General features: G+C 37.2%; 2 protein-coding genes across 8 annotated transcripts in view; one reads left to right on the top strand and one right to left on the bottom strand.

The window, feature by feature from the left end:
* The first annotated feature begins 9,933 nt into the window (after window positions 1–9,933).
* LOC115746659 (general transcription and DNA repair factor IIH subunit TFB4) overlaps window positions 9,934–22,783 on the top strand; it is a 19,804-nt gene continuing 6,954 nt past the window's right edge. The window contains exons 1-12 of one of the 6 annotated variants that reach the window (XM_030682517.2): window positions 9,934–10,057; window positions 10,189–10,277; window positions 10,401–10,671; window positions 11,017–11,063; window positions 12,472–12,509; window positions 12,594–12,639; window positions 13,229–13,282; window positions 13,436–13,504; window positions 14,808–14,884; window positions 15,708–15,803; window positions 16,317–16,437; window positions 16,699–17,083. In XM_030682517.2, the coding sequence (XP_030538377.1) occupies window positions 10,027–10,057; window positions 10,189–10,277; window positions 10,401–10,671; window positions 11,017–11,063; window positions 12,472–12,509; window positions 12,594–12,639; window positions 13,229–13,282; window positions 13,436–13,504; window positions 14,808–14,884; window positions 15,708–15,803; window positions 16,317–16,389 (891 nt within the window). In that variant the 5' untranslated portion in view covers window positions 9,934–10,026 and the 3' untranslated portion in view covers window positions 16,390–16,437; window positions 16,699–17,083. Of the gene's footprint in view, window positions 10,058–10,188; window positions 10,278–10,400; window positions 10,672–11,016; window positions 11,064–12,471; window positions 12,510–12,593; window positions 12,640–13,228; window positions 13,283–13,435; window positions 13,505–14,807; window positions 14,885–15,707; window positions 15,804–16,316; window positions 16,446–16,680; window positions 17,084–22,783 lie in introns of those variants that run through there. The other 5 variants (XR_007198386.1, XM_030682516.2, XM_030682518.2 and 2 more) reach the window with 5 other exon arrangements.
* LOC115746652 (probable sphingolipid transporter spinster homolog 2) overlaps window positions 20,025–22,783 on the bottom strand; it is a 20,850-nt gene continuing 18,091 nt past the window's right edge. For both annotated transcript variants that reach the window (XM_048278861.1, XM_030682502.2), the window contains 3 exons: window positions 22,098–22,226; window positions 21,463–21,541; window positions 20,025–20,326 (listed from right to left, as the gene is read on the bottom strand). In XM_048278861.1, coding sequence (XP_048134818.1) covers window positions 20,199–20,326; window positions 21,463–21,541; window positions 22,098–22,226 — 336 coding nt within the window. In that variant the 3' untranslated portion in view covers window positions 20,025–20,198. The remainder of the gene's footprint in view (window positions 20,327–21,462; window positions 21,542–22,097; window positions 22,227–22,783) is intronic.

Raw genomic sequence — 22,783 nt, 5'->3', positions numbered from 1 at the left:
TTTATCACAAAAAACTTTAAAGCGATATAGATGCGTCAAATTTACTGCAAACTTTTCTTTCACCATAGTAAATCTCAAACCAATACACCTATGACAAATTTATCCAAAACTGATTTTTTGACCACAAAAAATTCTAAACTAAAAAACACTTCTGACAAATTTGTTATCCGTTAGTTTTTATTAAATTTTACCATCAAATTTCTGAGTTGGATGACACGTAACAGTTGATGAGAATACCAGTTTGGGATTTTTAACCTATGTTTGTCATGTGTGTATTAGTTGGGAGTTTATCATGGTATTAGCCTAGTTCAACGAGAACTAACGGATGATAAATTGTCCCAAGTGTATTAGTTTTTTATTTTTAGTGGTCAAAAAATTAGTTTGGGATAAATATGTCACAAGTATATTAGCTTGGGGTTTACTTTGGTCAAAAAAATAATTTTGGATAAATTTGTCACATGTGTACGAGTGTAGGATTTTTTATGGTAAAAAAATAGTTTTTGGTAAATTTATTATAAGTGTATCAACTTGAAATTTTTTGTGGTGAAAAGGATAGTTTTGGATAAATTTGTAATAGGTGTATGAGTTTAGTGTTTTTCGTAATATTAACCCTTTTTAAAAAGAGTTCTTTTCTCATAGAGGAAGTTAACTTTTGATATGAGTTCGAGAACGAAAATCATTTAAACTTACTCAAATTTGACATACGTAAAGTCATCTAGATTTTTTTTTTTTTTTTGTGTCCTCATTTCTCGAACCCTTGAACGAAAATCATTTAAAACAAGTCATCTAGAATTTATTGTCCTAATTTCTTAAACCCTTGATGCATGTCCCGTTTCGTTTTGATATTTTCGAGGGACAACAAAAACTACTTTTTTTTCCTTACAAAAAAAAAAAAAAACAAAAACTACTTTTTTTTAACCAAAACAAACGAGGCCTTTTAAAATCATAATCACGTCGCGTGATACCATAGGTGCCGGCCAAACATTGGGGGGTCTAAACCAAAGAGTGAAAACAGATTAAAAACTAGGGTTAAAAATATTAAAGTCGAAATAGTAATAAGAACGATCTATAAAGAATATAAAGAGATCGACGGCGAGGTAGATTATGCTTAGTGCAGTGTAAATGATTAGCCAACTAATTAAAATGAAAGTAGGATAATTCAGGAATGATTATAGACAAGAAAGAAAGAAAAAGCGAGATATCAAATAATAAAGAAGATGAGACATAAAGTAAAAACCAACCATATAGTAATAGTCACGCAAATGTGTTCAAGCCAAACTCGCCAAACCTATTAAATCGCGGGATATTGAAGATATAAACTAAAGAGTAAAACTATCGAAACTAGAAACCTTTAAATCACCAATTTTCTTTAGATGATGAAATCATTTTATCAACTTAAAGAAGTTGTTACGGCCGCAACCGATGATGACACTTCTTCAGAAGGCTTTCTTGAAGAAGAAGGCCTTCAAATCGACGAAATCGAAACCTCATCGGAATAATCAGAAGATCCATCTTCTAACAAACCAACACCTGAAATAAACATGTCAACAAAAGTTGAAGAGTTCTTTTTTTTTTCTAAACAATGATTACCATGATAGGATTTAATCCTCTAAGATAACCTGTGTTAAGAATAATACATCCTATAATCTCAAAGATATTATTAACAGAAACCAGAAAAGTCAACCTAGACCTCCTAGTAATGAAATTAAACAACAAGAACTATTTGTTCCTGATTTTTGTCAATCCTTTACAATCAAGCTACATGCGGTTGCGGTTTGATTCAGTTTCAAACCGAGCTAAACTGAAATATTCTTTTTTATACAAATGCAGTTTCAAAGCTTCTTTCAGTTTTGGTATTTTCCAGAAACCATATTATCGCAGTTTGTTTTGATTTTTTCATCCAAATCAAATCGAACTGAAATGTGCATGTGTCACGGATAAAAAAAAGTGCCACGTCATCAATCCGAAGGGAACTCATCGAAGCCGTTAGATCGTAAAGGGACTCAATCTCTACCATCAAATTTGATTGACAATGTTTGATGATCTCAATTGTCGGATAAATTTAATCTCCACCATGAAAATAATATAGCAAGGATCACCACCCTCCACCGTTAGATCAAGTAAATTTCCACCCTCGGATTGACTAGACAATGATTGACATTCTCTATCATTAGATCGTATAGTAGATCAACAGTTGTAATAAGAGGCCCTCTAGTATAAATAGAGGAGTCATCTCCCTCTTTTGCATCATCCACTTCAATTAAGCAACACAAGTATCCTAATGCTCCTCTCTCTAAACTTTCTCTCTATGATCCGGGAGATTCGACCTAGCGATTCTCCAGAAAAGGCCTAACTTAGGCACTCCAACGATCCAAGAGAGCATAAGTTGCCGCACGGATCGACTCTCAAAAGTCATCCTGTGATAGTTGCACACCCAAAAACTTGGAGCACACAATATAAAATGCGTCTTTGCATAGACAAGACAACTGGATCGTACTTAAAAACATCTTTGCAATACGGTTTATTTAAATTAATAAAGATTTCAAATAATGGCCTAAAGTTTCATTATTTTCTCAAAAAAGGCTTGAAATTTCATCATTTTCTCAAATAAGGACTTGAAGTAGATTTTGTGTCAAATAAGGGCTTGAAGTGCCCTCACTATCCAAATAAGGGCCCGAAGTATCATCATTTTATCAAACAATGGCATGAAGTGGACCTCGTGCTAAATAAGGGCTTGAAATTGACATAGTTTCAAATAAGAGCGAAGTGACCATATCATTCTTAACAAATGGCTTCCCCACCAGTTGACAAGAGCATTTTTATCAATTATAATTATTTAGTTTTTTTTTCTTGCTTTTCCATTTTCTATTTCTTTGAAAAAAAATTTTAAAAAAAAAGAGTAAACACCATCGCCCCACCGCAGGTGGGGCATTGGCGATGGCCCGCGGGGTCGCCAGCCCTCGCCCAATTCCTGGTGAGGGTCGGCAGCCTCCCGCCTACGTTTCCTTTTTTTTTTCCCTTAATTTTTAACTTAATTTAGCTAAAAATTAGATTAAAATTGTGTTTTGACAAAAATGTCCTTGACCGGCTGGAATATTTAGCTTGCCGACGAGCTCGGACCCTTAATTGAAACAACCATGGCCACTTCAGGTTCTTATTTGAGATGATTTGTCCACTTCGGGCTTTTATTTAAAATGACGTTTACTTGAGGTCCTTATTTGAAAAAATGAAGGAACTCCAGCATCTTATTTGAAAATTTTCCTTTGAATTATACGTGTTCTTGTCTAGAAAACCTATTTTAACCATGCAATATTCTCAATTTTCATCCATAAGCTTGATATTTTGAGTTAATCATATTCTCATCTCAATTTGACAATTGCGATTTTACATGGTTGAACGAGATTTATTTCTTCGACAACAAAGTTAAGCTTGTTGCTGGGATACACGAAAAAGATGAAATTTTCGGGTAAGGTGTATCGATGATACTGTCTTAAAAATAGAGATTTTCTCGATAGAATTCGTGATCATGCAATTAGCTCCGATGAAAATCCTGTCCCCAGGATGCAATGCCCAGACTCGAAGAGGAGGAAAAGGATAAGTAACATTAATGGTTCTCTCCTTATTTTCATATTTTAGGAAAATGAAACTAATGGCCCCAAACGTTTGGTAATAATATTGGAATCCTAAGGTAGATTTGCTAAATTTATGAACCGCAATAAACTAACTAATGTATAAGAATTTAAAGACAAGATAGCTGCTGGACAATGTAAAGCTCTCGCTCAAAATATTTCACGACGAAGATAGCAATTGAGTTCAGGTAGGTTGACTGGCGATTGAAAATTTATGAGGTAATTATTGATTAACTCATGAATTTATTATATTGATACCAATTTAGTCATAACATTTTTAATTTTAGGGTTAATATCATGAAAAACCCTAAACTGGTACACCTATGATAAATTTACCCCAAACTATTTTTTTGACCATGAAAAACCCCAAACCGGTACATATGTGACAAATTTACCCCAAACTATTTTTTTTACCACCAAAAACCCTAAACTGGTATATTTGTGACAAATTTACCCTAAACTAATTATTTTGACCACGAAATACCCTAAACCGGTACACGTGTGACAAATTCACCCCCCGTTAAATCGTCACTTTGTTTTGGCTTTTGGTTCGCTACTGTATGGGAGGACACAACCCTTGGTGCTCCACCCATCCGTGCGCTATGGATGGTGTCATTGTACAAGAAGAGACTACTGAAGGAAGGAGGTTCACGATTTGACATAAATAGGTAAGCCTTAGGGGCGACCCAATGGGCGAAGATCCTAACCATGGAGACCATGGGGATAACCCAGTAACAATGATACGGAAAGCAAGTCTTCGATCTTACAAAGAAAGGCGATGGCTCGAAGACCTCGTCTCTAATGCTTTTGCCTTCCACGAGACCGTACTGCTCGGATCCGAAGATCGCCTATCTCAAATTGATAAACCAGTAACAAATAGAGGGTTAAAACCCCATATTGGTATACCCGTCAACTATCACATGTCACTAAATCAACAATTTGATAGTTAAATTTAATGAAAATTAACGGAGGGTAAATTTGTCACATGTGTACCCGTTTAGGGTAAGTTTATCACGGGTGTACCGGTTTAGGGTTTTTTGTGGTCAAAAAAATAATTTGGGGTAAATTTGTCACAAGTGTACCGGTTTGGGGTTTTCCATGGTATTAACCCTTAATTTTAACAATATAGTCCTAAACCTTCTTGCGAAATTCCAATATAGTCCTTCCGGTTCATTGCCTTCGAAAATCGTTGATGTGGCTCCAGCCATCACCGGCCGTCCTACATGTCATGCCGACTTGAGCAACGTGGGAATTGCGACGTTAACGATTTCCCGTAGCAATTGGCTGGAGATGTTACATTGTAATTTTGCGAAAGGTTTAGGACTATATTAACAAAATTTAAAAAGTTTAGCATTGAAATGACATTTGTACAACAGGTCGATGACTGAATTGGTAATTTCCCCAAAGGTATGCATCTGGACAATTAATATGAAATTTCCAGTTGAATATGACCGACCTCTTAGAAGAACGCGCCTCATGTCCTCATGCTTGGATTGCATGTCTGCGTTCAGTCTTCATTATAGAATTAACCGTGAGAACCATATGACGAATTGAACCAACGGTGACTCCCCACAATATCAAATCAAAAACAGAACGTTACACCAAACAAAACGTGTCTCCTCCGTTCGAGAATCCGAAGGTTAGGTTCAGCTGGCGGATTGAACCGCCGGTGACTACCCACCATGGACTCTCTCTCTCTCTCTCTCTCTCTCTCTCTCTCTCTCTCTCTCTCATTTTGAGCCAGAGCCAAGTTTCACTAGGAAAAATTGCACATTGCTGTAGGGGCCCCTCAGTACTGCATGTACGGACCCGTCCCCGAAGTTACGGAATGACTTGATTACAGCAACCGGCATTAGCTTGCACAATTGAAATCACAAAACCTAGTCGAAACAACTCTAAAGGACGAGCTTGACTTGAGATTAGATAGGGATGTGACAAGACTTGAGGGTACGTTTGCTTGGGGCAAAACTCCGCAAGAAAATAAAAAAGAGCATAATTTCCGGGAAATCATTTTTTAGGAAACAATTTTTTTTCCTTTATTTGGTGATATGTGACTAGAAAGGTTTTATAGTGTTTAGATCTCATTTAGAAAATGATTTCAATCTCACGACTTTATATGAGACAAAAAAATCGAATTTTTCCATAATTATTTATTTATTTATTTATTTCATTTATATATTTACCCTTTTTTGTTTTCTTTTTTATTTTTCTTTATCCTCAAATAATTGCCAGGTCTCAGCGATGGCTGACGACTGGCCACAAGAGGTCAAGCCTCTCCAGCCCTTGGGGAGGCTCGAGCTCGCCGAATATGGCGAAGCTTGGCCTTGTGTGGCCAGTTGCCAGCCATTGTCAAGGCCCGGCGTAGGAATAAAAAAAAACGAATAATAGAAAAAAATTAAAAAAATACATAAAAGGAAAAAACAAAAAATGTATTTAAAAATTCGAGAAGAGCATCTGGTTAGATTTAGGAATTCACTTTCCTAATTTTATGTATTATTTTTCCGTTGATAGGAAAAAGTTTTCCTTTGACTAAGTCATTTTCGGCGAACCAAATAGGTGAAAATCCGAAAAATTCAATTCCTGAAAAACAATTACACTCAGACAAAGCACCTCAAAAGAGAATTTCCAAACATATATAGAGTAAAGAAGAAAACAAAACAGAAATACCCAGAAGCAGTTAGTTAGACCGCTGAAGACAGATGATCGGTGTTGAAGGTGAGTTAGAGACCGATGACACACCTAACTTTCTATCCATACGAACATCCACGTGCTCCATCCATGGTTGTCTTGTCCTTCTTTGCTTCATTGGGTTTTGGCCCCTCGTCAGTCCTCCTCGTTTTCTTATTTTGGGAAGGTTTGGTACAATACAAATGGGACAAAACAAGCAAATATCCAATTTAACAAGGAATAATGACACCAAACAATTCACCAACTTTGCATGGACTTTTGACCTGCATAAAGCATATATGTAGAGAGAGAGAGGGAGAGAGAGAGAGAGAGAGAGAGAGAGAGAGAGAGAGAGGCTTCGAGCTTTGATGTTGCTGTGGTGGCTGAGTGGGAGTAGTGAGGTTGAGGCGAGAGTTGCAACGACGAGTTGACGACAGTGGCCAGTGCTTGAAGAGGGGACCAGTTCCGAATTTAGGAGTAGGGTTTCATCTGGTGATCCATGGGAAAGTGAGATATACAGTCTATGAACTTTAATTCACAGTGCTACATGGTAATGTGAACCTGAAATTATTGGTAAAGGTTCAATTTTTGTCCATCGATTGTAGGAAAGTGTTCAACTTCGCCCTTTCGTTAATCGAAGATAACAAAATCTACTGACGTGACTTTTAATCTGCTAAGTTTAAACGAGCTACAACAAAAAAAAAGTTACATATGGATTGTATAATAAGATATTCATATCAAATTATTAAATAATAATCCATATTACCAATTACGATGGAAATGTTAACGCCCTAATTTTTTTTCCCTTTTTTTAAAGAAGATGGATGAAAAGATAGACATATTGACTTATCATTGGATAAAAAGATTGACATATCGACTTATCATTGTTAAAAATCTAACTCCCATATAATAATTCATGCCATCAAATAATGCCTAATTTATCACTTGAGCAAATGGAAGGACTAAATGGATATTTACCAATAGTCCAGGGATCATATTGAACAAAACAAAAGTCTATAGACAGAAATTATATATTAGGTCAAAGTTTATAGATTATTTGTGTCATTTTTCAAATGATCAATTGGAGTTAAAATTACAGTCCTTGGATCACTGTCTGCTGATTTGGCATCCACTAAAAGGACGATTACTTTCGGATGTATGTGTCCATTCTCCTGCAAATGAAAGCATTCCCATTTAGAGGATCACACAGTTTTCATCTTCGAAAATTTCAAGGTTCAAATGTGTACACACAATTCCCTAAAAAAAAAAAAAGACCAATCTTTGGATTCAATTTTAATTTTGTCCCGAACTTATTTAAAAAAATTTCTTAACTTTTACTCTATTCCCAAATCTACCCACGCGTCCAAAAATTGTCACTAATTTCTTCATAATCATTAATAACAGGGCCAATTAGAGGTTCATTATTAGAACTTGCGTCTTCATCAATACCCTCACATTCTTATGGAATAACAATAGCTTCATGATGATGATAATTTTGAAAAAACCGATGGTAGGACTAAAGTGAAAGTTGAGGATTTTTTTTTTTACGTTGATAATTTCTTTTTTCTATACCATTGAGAAGTCTTCTAACAAAAGGAAAAAAAAAAACCATCGGGATGTCCATCGTCCCTCAATCCATTGTCTGGACTATGTAATGGGGCCAAGAGATTCGATGATCATATCAGATCGAACTCGGGACCTATAACGTGCCGAGACGCACTTGCCGTGCCGACCGCCGACTCGTGAGGGGCCTCACCGACAGTGGCCCAAACTCCAAAAGGGCCGATGACAATTGGATAAAAAGCCCAACAAGCTCGAGCTTGTGGGCTCCATGAAGTGGCCCACTTTCTTGATTTGTTCCATGCACTTCACTTTAGATTTGTTTAACGTGGAAAAATGTCGCAAATGATTCATAAATTTTAATTTCATGTGCAATGTCATTCATGAACTTTAGATTTGTTTAACGTGGTCCATGAACTTCAGCTCAATGTGCAACGTCATCCTTGAACTTTTCATCCGTTCAATGTGGTCGTTTAATTTTGGTCCAACGTCTAGTATGGTTCCCGAACAAGAAATATTTTCATATAATCTAAGGATTACACTAAACATTGATCAATAGTTCAGGAATGCATTGAACAAATTAGAAGTCCAGGAACGACGTTGTACATTGGGGTAAAGATTAGAGACCATATTGCATAAATTAAAAGTTTAAAAATGATATTGCACGTCGGACCAAAGTTCGGAGACCATTTATATTATTATCCCGTTTAATGAAGCCACACATGCAGTTGGTGACAAGAACTAGTAGTGGATTTCTATGATCAGGTGCCTCCTCATCTCGACAGTATACAGTAAGACACACTTCAAGGTGTATTGGAAGGCTTCCTTTCAACCTGGAAACTGGCTCACTTGAATCCTCTTCATTTGCTTGTAGATACGCAAGTCTTCATTAACTTTTAGGGTAAATACTACAAGGAATGGATGGTTGAATATTCGATCTCCAACCCCCCCAAAAAAAAAAAAAAAAAATTCGAATAACAAGATGTCATTCTCTAACGTGATGATCGTGACGTGGGTTTTTCCACGTAATAGGAAACCATGGGTTTGCAGATCTTGGTATATTGCAAGCTTTCAAGTGAACTACTTTTCCCTATTCATCTTCTTGTTTTTTTTTTTTTTTTGGAAATTACACAAACTCCCGCAAACATTAGGGATTTCCAACTTAGAAAGCATGGACACTCTTCGAGAGCCTTCATATCTATTGGACGGGTGTTCGAAATTGACATGCGTCCGACGCACAACCGACACGTGGTCGTTACTCTGGACAAGCTAGCGACACGCGAATCCTCCATTTCGATAAGTACATGTTCAATATTATACATTTTCAATAAAATTAGGGGTCAAAAGTAAATCTATCACATATATATATTTATTTATTTAAGTTATATACCTAACTAGCCAAAAGAAAAAAATTAATCGTGAATGCCTAACAAAAGAAGAAGAAGAAGAAGAAGAAGAAGAAGAAATTCATTGCTAATATTTTTATATATAGATGATAATTTATCTCACACACACACACACACACACACACACATTTTATACCAAAGTGTCGGAATTCTTTTCTTCTTTTTTTTATAGAACTAATGGGTTGAAGTGTTATGTCCCGTGTCAGTGTCGGTCTTGCTTTTTCACTAATTTTTCCATGAGTGAGTGCGATGCACCTGACTTTTAAGGGTTAAATGTGTGCTTTAATCTGATTTTTTTTTTTTGGAAGAAAACTCTCTTTTACGCTTAATTACTTTAAAATTGAAAATAAAATAGAGAATGGAATGGGAAAATAGATATATTTAAATGAATAATATAAAAATAATTAATACTAATAATATCAAACAAAAAAAAATGGCACGATTTGATGAATATAGCCACTTTTTTTTTTGCTCGAATATTATATAGCCACTTTAATTGGACGTAATACTCCGACCAAAAAAATAATAATAATAAAATTGGGACGTAATAAAACATTTTAAGATCGCCGACTCGTGAGGAGCTCAACGGCATTGGCCCAAAATCCTAATGGGCCGAAGACAATTGGATAAAAAGCCCAACAAGCTCTCTGGCTTGTTCCGTACACTTCACTGAGCTCTCTCCGTCGTCCCCGTGAGACTTGGTACCGTTCAATCACAGTGGGGGTCGTGCTCGGAAGCTCCCTCGCTCGCTCGCTCGATCGATCATGGCGTCCGCTCCTTCGAAGCTCTATGCAGGTTCCTCTCGCTACTGATACCTCCCGCGAAATACCCATCACTTCGCGTCCACAAAGTGAGGAGCTTTTCCCTCTTTCCTCTTCTTCCCCTGACTCTTGACGCTTGTTGCGCTTCCATATCCAATGTTGCAGACGACGTCAGCCTCCTCGTGGTGTTGCTGGACACGAACCCCTTCTTCTGGAGCGCTTCTTCTCTCCCGTTCTCCAAGTTCATCTCTCACGTAGCCTGCTCTCGTTCTCTCTTCTCTTGAGTCTTTTTAATTTTCTGAATCGCAGACTCTTGACTTCTTTTTTGAGCTCACTCAGCTTTTTTATTTTCGTGTTATTGTTTCGGGAACTTATAGGTGATTTCGTTCCTGAATTCGATTCTGCTGCTCAACCAGCTGAATCAAATCGTGGTGATAGCTACGGGACACAACTGCTGCGACTACGTTTATGATTCTTCCTCTCTGGCGAACCGGTCGTCGGGGACGGGGAAATTGCCGGCTCCGTCCGCTGATCTTTTGGAGAAGTTGGAGGAATTTGTGATTCGGGATGAGAAGTTGTTGAAACGAGAGCCTGAAGGCCCTATAGTGTCTTCGCTGTTGTCCGGGTCGCTCTCGATGGCGCTTTGCTGTATCCTTGACATATATGATTGCTGCTAATGGTCATATTTTTGTGGGTATGAGCTTAATGTTCTGAAAATGAAATTCATGTTATCTTTCGTAGTACGAAATGTTGGAATACCTGCTGACACCTTTCGAAGCACTTTCTTATTTTCTTTTTCGAAATTTGTAATTGGCAGAAAATTGGTAGTTCTTCATGTTAACATCATAGATTCTATGCCATTATGGATTGTAGTCCCCTTTGGAATCATTTGCAAATTAGCACATTGTTTAACAAGGAATGTGAAATTTGAGAGGCGAGGTGTAATATTTATGTGACTTGTGGGAAATGTGTTTGATTTGATTTGACTGTCAGACATTCAGAGGGTTTTTCGTTCAGGACCGCTACATCCGCATCCTCGAGTAAGTATTATACATCCTGAAGTGACTATGATCTACAATGCGTCATTGAATTTATAACTGGATTTTGAGGTTTCATCATAGCAAGATCCTAAATACTCCCGGTTCCATGCACTAAGTTCCTGCTGTTGGTCCATCTTAGGCCGAATGTCTAAGGCAATATAAATGTTGCACCTAAAAGTAATTTGCTTTTGATAGCTTGGTTTGATAGTATTTAGGAGTTTATATTTCCTTTAGAGGTTGCAGATATTGCAGTTATATAAATCTACTAACTCTTCTTAGGCTTACATGAAAGAGAAGTAAGTTTAGTTCCACATAAGCAATAAAATTTAACAGTGGCCAAAAGTTTTCTGGAGATGTTCAGTGATGCTGCCATAGTCAGATTGTTGAGCGGTCCAGTTGTGATTGTAGATGTGAATCTTAAAATTTTTTAAATTTCGAATGGATAGTACCTGAACCAATTCAAAAGATGTTGATATCTATTATATGTGGGGTACCCAGTTGATGCCCGATATTTTGTTAATTTGTCCTTCTTTTATTAGAAAAGGACTAGTATGTCATGAATTCCTAATGTTAAAATTTAAATAACCAAAGGGAAGTACAGTGCTTTTACAGAGGCGATATTGGATTTGGTTGGTCAATTCCTTTTCTGTCCTATTCTGCAATCTTTTACATTTGATGACATTAGGAAAGTTACAATGGAAGTACTGGTAATAGTAACCAATCCTTTTGAGTATCTATATTTTGTGTTATAATTTGAAAGCCTCCACGATGATGACATAGGTTTGAGAAGGCTTTCCTTTTTAAAGATATGTATTGTCGAAAGGATCTTGTTTTTGGTCCTACTTGTATACATTATCATCATGATGGTAGAAGGGGAGTAATTGTTTAGTTGCAAATAATTGACTAATTCTTCACAAAAGGAGACAAACCCATTGATGATTCAAATTTAGTTGTTCCTTCATCCTGTCACCATGATTTCCCATCATTGTGGTGCTCAACATTAGAATGAGCATCTGCTGATTTTGAGTCTGTGCAATGTTCTGATGTCTGTTTTTCTAACTCGCAACTTGGGAGCTCGCTATATTCAAAGGCTCACTTGTGGAACACATTGGTCATGGATTATCAGAGAGGATTGTGCATCAAGTGGATATATTGATATACCTTTCTTGTACATTTTGAATTCAAATACTTATTATGCAGCAATGGCACAGAGGTATAGGGTTTCTCCCTCGGAACATTGAAAGGCAAATCTTTGGACATCGCCTTTTGCATTGTTTATCTTTTCCACACCTGTCATCTAGTTTCTTTTCGTTTTTGACCAGGTTTATTTCACGGTAATGTCTTTCACATATAAAGTTTTCCTGGAGCACTTATATAATATTGATTTCTTTCTGCTTTTTTGGTGCAGATTTTATGCTTGCATGGATCTCAGGATGGGCCTGAACAGTAAGTGCTCAGTTTGCTTTTCCATTTTGTTTTTATGTATCTTTGTTGTAGACAAGTTACTCAAAGACCTTATCTTCCTTTCAGATATGTTGCCATCATGAATGCAATTTTCTCTGCTCAGCGTTCGATGGTATGTATTTAATTATTTTCAATCTTGTACGAAATAACTAACCGGTGACTAATCTACTCATCATGAAAGGAAACAAATAAACTACATGAGGGCAGTATTGTTATTTTCTTGTCACATGTCACTCTACTTTGTGAATGCCAATTATTTCTACCGAACTATTGATTGGTCCCTTTTGCAAATAACAGCCTTTAAATGGTAGAGCCTCAGTTTGAGATCATGCCCCTGATGTTTTTTTCAAAATTACTTCAACTGTAGAAATTTCATTTATGTGGGGATAACTTTTTATATATTGGGTAGTTCTTGATCCTAATTCTGGAGCTTTGTGGTATGAGAGTTACAGCTGACCTTTGAGGCATAGGATTTAGTACAAAATACTTCTTTGGGCTCCAGCCAATTTTTTATATCACTCTAGTTCTACTCTGCTTTGAAGCTACCATCATGAACTTTTACTCAATGGTAACCCTTTTTGCTGACAACTGTTTCCCTTCTAACTCGTCTCTGCATGGTGTCAATATCATTTCTAGCTTTCGTTATGCAAGCTGCTCTGGTTGTAGGGTGGGTATGATCTCGGGAAACCCTGTTTCTGCAGGTCCCCATAGATTCCTGTTTCATTGGAGCTCAAAATTCTGCCTTTCTCCAGCAGGTACTTTCTTTTTTCTTTTTTCTTTTTTGTCAGTTTGGAAAAAGAATCCTGGATCCTTTTCTTCTGTGGTTGAAGAGTATTATATTGTATGTTTCATTGATGTTGGGCTTCTGTTTGCACTTCCTTATGTTCATGTTGGTGTCACTTGATCAGGCTTCCTATATTACCGGTGGCGTATATCTGAAGCCACAACTATTGGATGGAACATTTCAGTATCTATCGGTATGAGATACGCATATTTCTTGTCACCAGAAGCAACTTCTGGTTGTTAGTTTGGGGTATTCTTCTTGCTATGAAACTTAAGTTGGCTGTAAAGCTTTGTAATAGCTGACCTGATGCAACTTGTTGGAAACAGAAAAAGTTTCAACGGAGAACATGTACTTTTATGGATCCATCTATCTTGCTCGCCCCTTGCATGTGATCAAATTTTACCTGTCAAATATATATATATTTTTTTATCTTGGTTTTGTCTGCTCAAATAGATATTTCATGTTCAAAGTAATCTCTAATGAAGTTATAAGCTACACACCTTTCTATGGTACTCCTGTGTTTAATTTACTTTAGAGTTGATTTTTCTTTGCTGACTGGCGCACAATGAAGTTGTAAATATGTACCTTTTTATGTGCAGTAGTAAATTAAAGGCTCTTACTTTGTTCTTGCTAATCGGCGAGTACTATCATGTTACAGCAGGACCTGAATTAAGATAAGATGCTTTAAGTAACTGATGTTTGTATTGGCGTTCCTTTTTTAGTTGAAAAATGACTTATCTGTTAGTCTTTTGTTTCCTTACTGATGCTCAATGCGAGGCCGATTCTGAGACATTATGTTTTTCGTGCAAGTGGGAGTATTAAATTTTTCTGTCAACCTGGTGCTGACTGTTGAGAAGTTTAAGTTATTAGAGCACCCTATGCTGTATTTAAACAGTGGATCCTGGCTACAACTGTTCTTTTCTTCATGTTCAAGATTGAAAATCTGACGTGTGGCATCACAAGTTTAAGTTATTAGAGCACCCTATGCTGTATTTAAACAGTGGATCCTGGCTACAACTGTTCTTTTCTTCATGTTCAAGACTGAAAATCTGACGTGTGGCATCACAAGATTGATCGCCCATGCCATAGACTAACAAGTTCATTGAGTTGGAGATACATCTGTCCGCTATCTTTTTCTTGTTTTCTAGTCAATCTCCTTCCTGTTCTATATTCGGTAGAGATTAGAGAGGCTTAAGAAATTTTAAAATTTGATTACATCCCAGTAGTATTGAATCTCAGTGACCCAAAAAAGTAAAGTACGAGCCAATCGTCAAAGAAGGTTCAGCAGGTTGAGAAAGCAATGATCAAACCTAAAAGGGAAAAAGAACAGAACCCTAATATTTCAATAGTGAACGCATTCTCTTGTATCTGAAAGGGAGAAAAATCTTTTATGCACACAACATTAGCATGCCCTTCAATTTCAATATTATGGTATTTTGTTGGTAGCTATGTAGGCTTCTATCTTTGCATTAATGCAATCTTACTGGATCTTGCAGACAGTTTTTGCCACTGATTTGCATTCTCGTGGGTTCTTGCAATTGCCTAAGTCAGTTGGTGTTGATTTTCGCGCATCGTAAGTTTTCCCTGGTTTGGCTGCTCCATCTGCTGCATCTTTTTTGCCTACCTTTGAACTTTTATGGTATTTTTTTCCTCTTCTGTTCCTGCCACAAAAGTACATGTTAAGTAACTCGTGTTTAACTCTCTCATTGACACGAACAGAGATGTGGGGATTGGATCTTTTGCTTTTGTTGATCATTCTTCCACTGTGTTTGGTTAAAAAGGACAATAAAACATAGAGAAAACATATTAAACTTCCAGTTTCTTTGGTTTGATTTCCCCTTGGTGGAAGGTGGACGGAGGAAAATAGGAATTGATTTCTCTGAGGATGTGCCACATCTTTTAAATGGGTTTGCAAGAGTGAAAGGCCTTAGCTTTGGTAATTTAGCTGCTGATATTTTAAATGGGTCTTTATCTTCTTACTTTCTGTTGACCAATATGAGTTCATGTTCTGCTGGAACTTGCTGTGAGAATGGGCAAAACGAACTTCATCTTGCTAGTTCATAAGTGTCCGAATAAGTGTGACCTTGGTGGCGCCAGCTACTTCTATTGCATTTGTCATTTGTCTAATTATCATGGGAAAAATTCATAAGCTTCCCCGATGAGCATCAGGCTTATTAGTTTGATCTCTTGGTTCTTGAGAGAGAAAAATATCCTCAGCTAAATTACATGTTCATGTGTACTTATTGCAATCCCATAACCTGTGATGAACAGCTTGCAAACTTCTATGCTTTAGAAATCTCTGACCCACCCTTCTTTTGGGAGGGGTGAACAATTTGTGCTATAGACCTCTTATTTTCGAAGTCTCAGTGTATCTAATGGAACTTTATAATGTGCAGGTGCTTTTGCCATAAAAAAACTATTGACATGGGCTACATCTGTTCTGTATGTTTGTCTATATTCTGTAAGCACCACAAGAAATGTTCAACCTGTGGGTGAGTGATTTTGATCTCTCAATTGCATTTTCATGATAATTTTTCCTGTTTCTTGAACTATAGCTCTGTTCCTGTTTCTCTAGTATGTATAGTTGACCAAAATGGATAAGGACGTGTCTAGATAGACTTTTAGTTTCTACAATTTGTTTAATTTAAACTTTTGCGAGAGACGCACCTTGAACTTTTTAACCGAAAACATCTGAAAACTCTTTCTATATATCAATACTAACACGTAAATTCACATATAAATTTTTCATATTTTTCTGAATGTGGATAATAGTTTAGATAGCAACTATAGCCATTTACTTACTCATGGTGGTAGCGTAAAGACTTGGATTGACCATCTCCTGAGTATGATGGCCCCATTGTCCTCCCATGAGAGGCAACTTGATTAGGGCACGGTGTTTTCTTTCCCGTGCTCGCAAATGTTGGTGGACATTTCTCACAGTTTGGCTTTGCAGTTTGTCTTTTATGGTCAATATAATAGAGCATTTTTTATTTTATTTTATGCAGATCTGTTTTTGGTCAGCCCCAATCAGATGCAGCCTCAGAACCTAGCAAGAAAAGAAAGACCGGAGATGCATAAGCTCCTCAGCTTACATGTTTGTGGTTTCATCAGTGAAGTCTCTGCTTGGTGAGAATCCTCTGATTCATGATTATAAACTTGCCACGGTTAACACACACACATACACTGTTTGTTTCAAGGAATGAAAGCGGTATGTGCTCATGCACACACCCATCAGGCATTTGAAATGTTGGGTACTGTTTCCTGACACTTGCCTAGGACTAGGACCGACCTACGACTGGTGACCTGACTAGAATGCATGTGCAAGGTTTAAAAAGTTAATCTCACTTTGATAGTATAGAACTTGGACAGGCCAACTAAATTTTTGTCAGCAGCTTCACAAATCTTTGATTTTGCTCACTGCAAGTAGGCTCGTATCTGCATTTGCAGGCTTGTGGATGAAAAGTAGTCTGATTATGGCTTAAAGAGCAGTGTGAGCTTCAACTGCAGTGACATGCCTGGGAATTAGGGAAGTCCTGAACCTGTTACGTGGAGCGACGACTAATTTAATCAAAAGGAGGATTTTGTTTTTACCCCCTCTTTAAGTCTTTCTCTCGGAACTAATGTTGTTGCAATGGAGGTTTTCTGGTCCCTCCCCCCGAGTTTTTCTTGTGGAACTAAATATTTGTATACTATGTCATATGATCCCTAAGGGTTGCGATTATTTATCTCCTACGATATTTAGCTCTGAAAGCTTTAGAATTGAGATTTGATTTTTTTTTTTTTTAAGCAATAGTAAAATGACAAAATCGGTCAATGCAACTCAAAGGTAAAAGCCACGAGTACAAATGTGTCCTTTTTTAGGCTTATGTTGCTCTTTGGAGAGATATTTTTCGTGTCACTTTATCCTCCACTGTCATAAACATTTGTTCCTTGAGCATCTTTGCCCTCCTTTCTAGGAGTGGTCGGTTTCCGGTCTGGTTCTCGGGCTGTTCAATAGGATCGGTGGATTATATTACTAGGGGTGAGTAGCACGGGCTGTAATTTCAATATATTAATCAAAAGGTGTATATAAAAGGTGTATATTTAAGAGTGAAAAAATAATCGGTGGATTATTAAGATTACATTTAAGAAATAAAAATATAAAAAATGACTGGACCGAAAATTACCGGATGAAACCATAATTGGTCCAGGGGTTATTGATTCGATCGGTCGTCTTGCTCATCCCAGCCCTTTCCAATATCTAGTGCTTTAAGGACCGAATGAATTTCGACTAAAGAAGACAAAAATCCAGTGGTAAGGATTAGGACAAATGCAAGTACTAAAACTAAAGAGGGCAAAGTGACTCTCTGGGTAATCTGAGTGAAATACTGTTTTTGTTTTGTCTGAAAGTTCCAAAAATAATTTCCTTATTTGCAACTTCCAGACGTCCACAAAGACTAAAGAAAGTCACGGCAGAGTCAAGTCACTCGACTTTCAAATTCGTCATTGTCTGTTCCTCTGCATTTACATGCAGCAGAAGGGGCTGACTTCAGCTGATTGAGGGAACATTATAAAGGAATTCGCATGCTTCAATAATAATAATAATAATAATAATAATATTCACCACAACCCATTTTGTCTCTAGTCTGTACCGAGCTATGTTTCTTAAAAAAAAAAAAAAATTCCTTACTATAAAAATAGAGTTAATACCATCAAAAACTCCAAACCGATACATTTAGGATAAATTTATCCCAAATTATTTTTTTGATCACATAAAACCACAAACCGATACATCTTTGACAAATTTAACTCAAATTGGCACAAGTAATAAATTTACTCTCCGTTAATTTGTGTTAAATTTTATCGTCAAATTGCTGAGTTGGATGACACGTGACAATTGCCGGATGTACACGTTTGGGGCTTTTACCTTCTATTTGCCAAAGTTGTATCAATTTGAGATTTTTTGTGGTATTAATCCAATTTAACGGAAACTAACGTAAGGTAAATTTGTCACATATGTACCAGTTTGGGATTTTTAGTGGTCGAAATATTTAGTTTGGGGTAAATTTATCACAAATGTATCAGTTTGGGGTTTTTGGTGGTCGAAAAAGTAATTTGGGATAAATTTATCATAAATGTACCAATTTGGGGGTTTTTTGTGGTCAAAAAAATAATTTGGAGTAAAATTATCATATGTGTACTGGTTTGGGGTTTTTCGTGGTATTAACCCTATAAAATATTTCTTAAGTGACAGACAAAATAAGCAACATTGGTTTGGTCTCCAAACCCCTATTCGTAATACGATTAAAATATCGCTGAATTGTTCACCGTAGGGTGATCCATTAGGAAATTTTTTTAGAAAAATGAGTTTGTACCCAGATCCAATTCGACTCCACAGAGGGGAAAACGAATGACGCAAATGTTCTTTGTCACCATACAAGATACTGATCGACTTTAAGTCAACTGGTGCAAAAGATAGAGCTTTAGAGAGTTAAAAAAAAAAAAAAAAGGAGAAGACGCCGATGGATTTCTTGAACTAGAGCGATAGTTCTCGACAATAAAGATTGTCCGTAGACGAATGTACAACTTAGTAGCTAAATTTGGATTTCACGTATCAAGCAGAATAGCATTCAAAGGCTAGACTTGGGTGAGACCCTTAGCAGCAGCTGAGCTGGAGAGCTTCTTCGAGCTTCGTTTCCAATGGCCGAGGAGGAGACGGAGGAGAAGCGCCGCTATACGCGCATGCGTTCTCCATCGTCTTTCCTTCAGGTGCCTTGGTTCTCATGGAGGGAAGAACTTGCAAGAACCGTTCCGTTGTTGCTGAGAACTTCACTTGGAGAGGTGATGACGTTTGAGAGAGAATTGGAGGAGATGATGACGACGACGACGACGACGATGATGAAGGTGAAGTGGTTCTCTTTTGGTAGGGTAGTATCAGCATTGCAGCAGTTGGTGCCATGTCTCGATGGAGAAGAGAGCACACAGAAGAGAGAGAGAGAGGGGTATATTTTGTGTGTGTGAGGGGATTGGTAGAAACAGGCTAAAGCCTAAAAACTGTGGGCGCTTCATGTCAAGTACTACACGGGAAAAATTGATGGCCGATCAAAATTCACCGGATGGACTGAATTGATATAATTGCAAAATATTTAATACTGAATCAACAAAAAAATAAATTTAGAACTAAATTGATACAATTATAATAAATTTAGAATTTTTTTGGTAATTTTCTCTTTATTCATGTCCTTCTCATTTTTTGTTGTACTCCTACCCCGAAAAAATGAACCGTGTCTTCAATTTGGGTTCAATGCGGGTCGGGCCACAATAAATGCACATACTTGGTGTTCAAGTCGGGCCCGAAACGAAACCCGAACCGTTTTACACCCCAGTACCCGGGTTGGTCTAAGGAACAAATTGATTACCTCGTTATTGTCTCTTTCAAGTTGACCATGAGCTCCGATGATTACCAGAGATACATTAAGGTTTCTGATGGAGGTTGTGATGGAATATTGACGACAAAATAAAGACCAAAGTAGTTTCAAAATTCACTAGATGCATTGAGTATTGGGAAAGTCGTCATTCTGCAAAGAAGATTCCCCATGTTTATAGGCAAGAAGTTGACCAACTTCGTGTTGACTTTGGGATCTAAACCAAGCAGCTATATTGCTAGATCATATATACAGTCTCGTTTACACAGCAGACTTCCAAACTATTCACTTTGCTTTTTGTTCTGTTCCTTCTTTTGTTACAAGCATGGATTACTTGCATCCATCAATGGACCATCAATAAAGAGTTTCCACAGCCAAACCTAAGTAGGACAACCAAAAACGGATGGTGTACTGTTATGCACAGGAAGGAAGAGTATAGTCAGTGACCTCGGTTCTAGTGGAAAGAAGCGGCATGTTTCGCGGTCATGTAGTAGATTCCGTCGTTTCTGTAGTCTTCTCTTCAAGCAACGGCGTTGTGCTCGACTCATGGGTCGCAGGAACATCAGACTCGGTTTCCTCGTCGACTCTATCGACCATGGGCAGAAAAGTTCCTGCAATTTCAAGCAAATGCATCAGTTATAATTCTTCCAGGTGAAAAGGGGAGGCACCCGCAAGGATCATAAAAGGATCTAGGCCTAGTAAGGATTGGCTGTAAATGGCAAACCCAAGCCAATCGTTGGGTCCCACTCAGCAGCATGTCACCCATCCAAAAATCTTTTCGAGGTTGTTGTGAATGTTATACACCAGCCAAGGTTCTCTTCCTATATCCTTCCACAACCGTGTAGAACAAGTAATTCCATTTGACATTTGACAGTCATATCCAAATTGTCCATATAATGCCAAGGTAAAGCAGACTTTTGGCCCTTTAACTTATAGTTTTATTTTCAGTATCGTCCTCCAAATTTTCTTTTCTGCGGTTGAGTCCACTTAACACGGCTTGCGCAATCTGACCTTCCCTCGTCAGTCATCATATCCTCCACCACAATGAATGCGGCATGTCTCATGTGAAATTACTTAAAATGTAAAAGAAAATTTTATGGTTAAGTCTAAGTTCGCCTCCCTAACTCACAGCGTTTTCAAATTTTGTCCTCCAAATTATCCATCTAGTTCGGTCGAGTCCTCTAAAATTGCCACAATTGTTTCCATCTAACCTTCACAAAGAAGTTTGGGAGTCCATTGAATAAGGGAAAGATAAACTTGGTCACACTTGGCAGAAGGATTGAACTCGACAAAATTTCGGATGAACATATAGCCAAAAAAAGAAAAGGCTTAGTGGATGGAAAATACATTTTACACTAAAATTATTTCACCCATAGTACCCATATAATGCAATTTAACAAAAGACATGACAGCACTTGACAAAGGATATAACGGCATATGATCATTGAAGGATCACAATGCACGATCAAAATAAGTAAGAGCACCAATGGCAAAGGAACGAGATTTAAACAAAATTACAAAAACAAAGCAAGTGGAAATGATCAAACTTCCTTTCTTTATCCTATCCATAAAATTATTTCTTCTAAGTAACTGGTCCAAGTGCCCAAAGCCCTCTAATTAAGAGTCTTTTTTACTTTCTATATATTCATTTTCTTCAGCTTTTCCAGAAAAATCATCTTCAGAATAGATACATGCAGATACTGCATCAAGAGAATATATATAATGTCAAGCATAATCGAATCCTTACCAATGAACCAAAAGGCAGCTGCAGGAAACAAGATTGCCGTCAGAATGAGTGCAGTCTCCCTCCAATTATCGACGTAGTCCTGCACGACCTCTCAATTAGTTCCAACTTGTAGTAGCACTATTAATATCTTAGGATAAATAAGACGAATAAGAGGCACATCCTCCGATATGTGCTCTTATATCTTTTGATGCTAAGTTGAAAATTTGTCATGTCTATCCAAAATATCCCAGTCGCAAGCAAGGTGCAGATTATCATGATGAAAGAGGCAGCTCAAATTATAGTCAGCCAAATTTTTTTTATGGCAAAATCATCCTTCTAATTTCTTAACATGATGGATGCTACCAGGCTTCGTTGCCTTGCCTAAGATTTATCAGTCATAAAAGCCTTTGCCATCTACACTCTACCTTAAAACTGATAATTCATGGAAGTTTTACCCGTTTGTTCACGACTATTCTCTAAATTCAATCTCAAAAGTGGTAATCTGTGGTTTCAAGAACAAAATGTGGTTGCCATGTTTTTGTTTCAGAAATGTTACAGACAAGATATGCATTCCAAATTTTTCACTAACATCGGTCTCGGTCTGCAAAACACAAATAATAACTTTCAGCATAAGCACAAAAAGATCACTATCTAACCTGGAGGACACCAACTAGGGGCGACGATGGCACATCTCCAAAGACGTGAAGTGCAACAGTTGCAATTGCCATAGATAATGGTCTCATACTTGGTTTAACACACTGAAGATTTATATAATTTACGGGTGCCTGAAGAATAAAAAGTAGCAATTACTTGAGTCAGGTCACAACTATTAGCCACAAAAGTTTGTATCCCAACGACCGCAGGCTAAACGCATCAAACAGAATATAAAGAGATCGATTCCTGTCTTTGGCCTTTCCCTCCAACATATTTGCTTTTTTATGTTTCACACATTCATATCCAACAAAAACTGCAGAATTTTCCTCTCCCTAGAAACTTTCATCTTTTACTTCTAAAACTAAACTAGCTTGCAGTTTGAACAGTAACAAGATAAAAGAGAAATACATTAGATAAATTGTAGCATTGTGCAGAAATAAAGTGGCAAATAAATGGTTGTCTTAAGTAAAAATTATTTGAGGAGATATGATCGGTAGGTCAATGATGGGGAAGCTAATGTTAGTAAGTGGACATTGTATTCCTAATACAGATGTTTGACGACAATAAATTGTAATAGGTTCCACGTGAAAAAAGAAGAGAAAACCAGAAAATGTAGACTACACAGCTGAAAAACAAATGACTTCCAGATTTGCTTTGTTTCAGGGATCCAAGAAATCAATCTTTTGTT

This window comes from Rhodamnia argentea, chromosome 5, assembly GCF_020921035.1.
Source record: "Rhodamnia argentea isolate NSW1041297 chromosome 5, ASM2092103v1, whole genome shotgun sequence".
In the NCBI taxonomy this organism is placed as follows: Eukaryota; Viridiplantae; Streptophyta; class Magnoliopsida; order Myrtales; family Myrtaceae; genus Rhodamnia; species Rhodamnia argentea.
Note: the sequence above shows the minus strand (reverse complement) of the source record. Positions and strands in the feature narration are given on the sequence as shown.